This window comes from Lactuca saligna, chromosome 5 (assembly GCF_052625555.1).
Source record: "Lactuca saligna cultivar CGN05327 chromosome 5, ASM5262555v1, whole genome shotgun sequence".
NCBI classification, from domain to species: domain Eukaryota; kingdom Viridiplantae; phylum Streptophyta; class Magnoliopsida; order Asterales; family Asteraceae; genus Lactuca; species Lactuca saligna.
This window is the reverse complement of record NC_136421.1, coordinates 205699941-205701687: the sequence shown is the minus strand read 5'-3', so window position 1 is coordinate 205701687 and position 1747 is coordinate 205699941. Positions and strand designations below refer to the sequence as shown.

General features: G+C 31.5%; 1 protein-coding gene across 1 annotated transcript; it reads right to left on the bottom strand.

Moving 5' to 3' along the window:
• Window positions 1-789: 789 nt before the first annotated feature.
• On the bottom strand, window positions 790-1482 carry LOC144997917 (MLP-like protein 423). Its single transcript, XM_078957788.1, has 2 exons — window positions 1217-1482; window positions 790-1127 (listed from the first exon to the last, which is right to left on the bottom strand). Exons 1-2 carry the CDS (start codon window positions 1401-1403, stop codon window positions 859-861), a joined length of 456 nt encoding a protein of 151 aa, XP_078813914.1. The 5' UTR covers window positions 1404-1482; the 3' UTR covers window positions 790-858.
• Window positions 1483-1747: the final 265 nt, after the last annotated feature.

Below are 1747 nucleotides of genomic sequence, written 5' to 3'. Positions count from 1 at the left end.
TTGGCTATTTATTTTATTTGAGAAAAATGTTCCTTTTTAACATTAGGGTGTGTTTCAGTTGAGTTAGTGAGAATTTGATTTTATTTTCTATTCAACAAAGAGGATATCAAATTTGACTTGAGCTTGAATTCGAAGAGGATTTGATTTCAACTCAATTAAATATGTTTTTATGCTTTACAATTGCATTAGAATCTTTAGTGTCATATGTTTGAGGAATCCAAATGTTACTTGTTTAAATTCATTATTATGTTGCAACAAGAAATTCATTAAGAGAGGATTCAAGCGGGCGGGGAGATGGCTTTAAAAGAAAATGTATGTATTAATCATTAGTTGTGTTGAACATGAGATGTTTATATATATATATATATATATATATATATATATATATATATATATATATATATATATATATTATGTATTTGTATTATTTTTTAATGTAGCTTGTTGTGTTAGATGTGGTTTGTATAATTTTAGTAAACTCTACATTTTATTGTTTCTTTTATTGTTTTTTGTATTAACAATACGTATTTTAAATAAAATTTTAGATGTTTACTTTAGCAATTATTAATTAATATCGTCACATGGTATATATTTGAAATTTTCATGGTATACAATGTAAATATATCTACTTCATGGAGATTTTACGGTAATATCATAGGGCATCCTGGATACTTTCGTCCGAGGCATCAAATACCTTTGGACCGGTCTTGGAGGTATGTCAAAGTTGCACGATGAAGGAGCATCTCTCTTACAAGATATGGTCTAGGAGTAGATGTTTTAAAACACAAATTACGTAAATACGAATGTTATTGTATGTATTTTATTATAGCAAACATAAGTTGATCAAATACATGCATCTTATGCTTTAAGAAGATAAGCATCAACCGCTTGGAAATTCTTAGCAACAAGATCTGTAATCATGCAAGGATCTGGAACCTCATCATTTGCTTTCTCATACTCGCAAAACCATTTCACAATGCTTCCTTCTCCCTCAGGAATCACCACAATAATAGCCTTGAAAGTCTTGTAGTATTGCATCAAATCTCCATCAATCACACTGTATACCACTTTCATATTTGGTTCATCAACTTCTTCTATCCTCTCTTTCACTGTTTTCATTGGCGACCCTATATATTTTGTAGTAATTAAACATGTTAGATATGAACACCAAAAAGAGTTAGCTAGGGAATTTACTCCTGAATTATATTGTTCATACCTTCAGCAAAGTGAACCACGCGGATAGATCCCACGCTTTGTCCATCACCTTCAAGAACTTCAACGCTTTTGTAGAGACCAGAGCAAACTTTAGGAAAGATAGTCGCAGAGTTCATAATGCTATTAAAGAATTTATCTGCTTTGGAATGCACCTTTACTTCGACATCAAGCTTCCCTATGGTTGCCATTGCAGAAGGAGATTGGAGTTTTGTAACAGTCAAAGTCAAAGGTCAGAAGTCAAATAAGATTGGAGGTAATTAAAAAGATGAGGATGAGTGAAAAGTTCATTGAAGGTTTGGTTATATAGTGATAAATGGGGTTAATGTTAAATTCATGGTTTAAAGTTGGATAAAGGGTGCTTGTAATTGCATTAAATGTGGCTCCAATTTATGGGGGCAAAATACTCATATTCTTGATTATTGTTTCTCGTAGTTAACAAGTAGTGGCAATGGTAACTTTAAGACGCTCACAATAGCAACACAACGTTATACATCGGGTTTCGTTTCGCATGTAGTTTTTAGAATTTTTTATC

Excerpts from the sequence above, each read along its gene's own strand:
- LOC144997917 (XM_078957788.1), bottom strand. The coding sequence starts at position 1,403 with ATGGCAACCATAGGGAAGCTTGATGTCGAAGTAAAGGTGCATTCCAAA. Across the intron at positions 1,128-1,216 it reads CGTGGTTCACTTTGCTGAAG|GGTCGCCAATGAAAACAGTG; the intron begins GTATGAACAATA and ends CAAAATATATAG.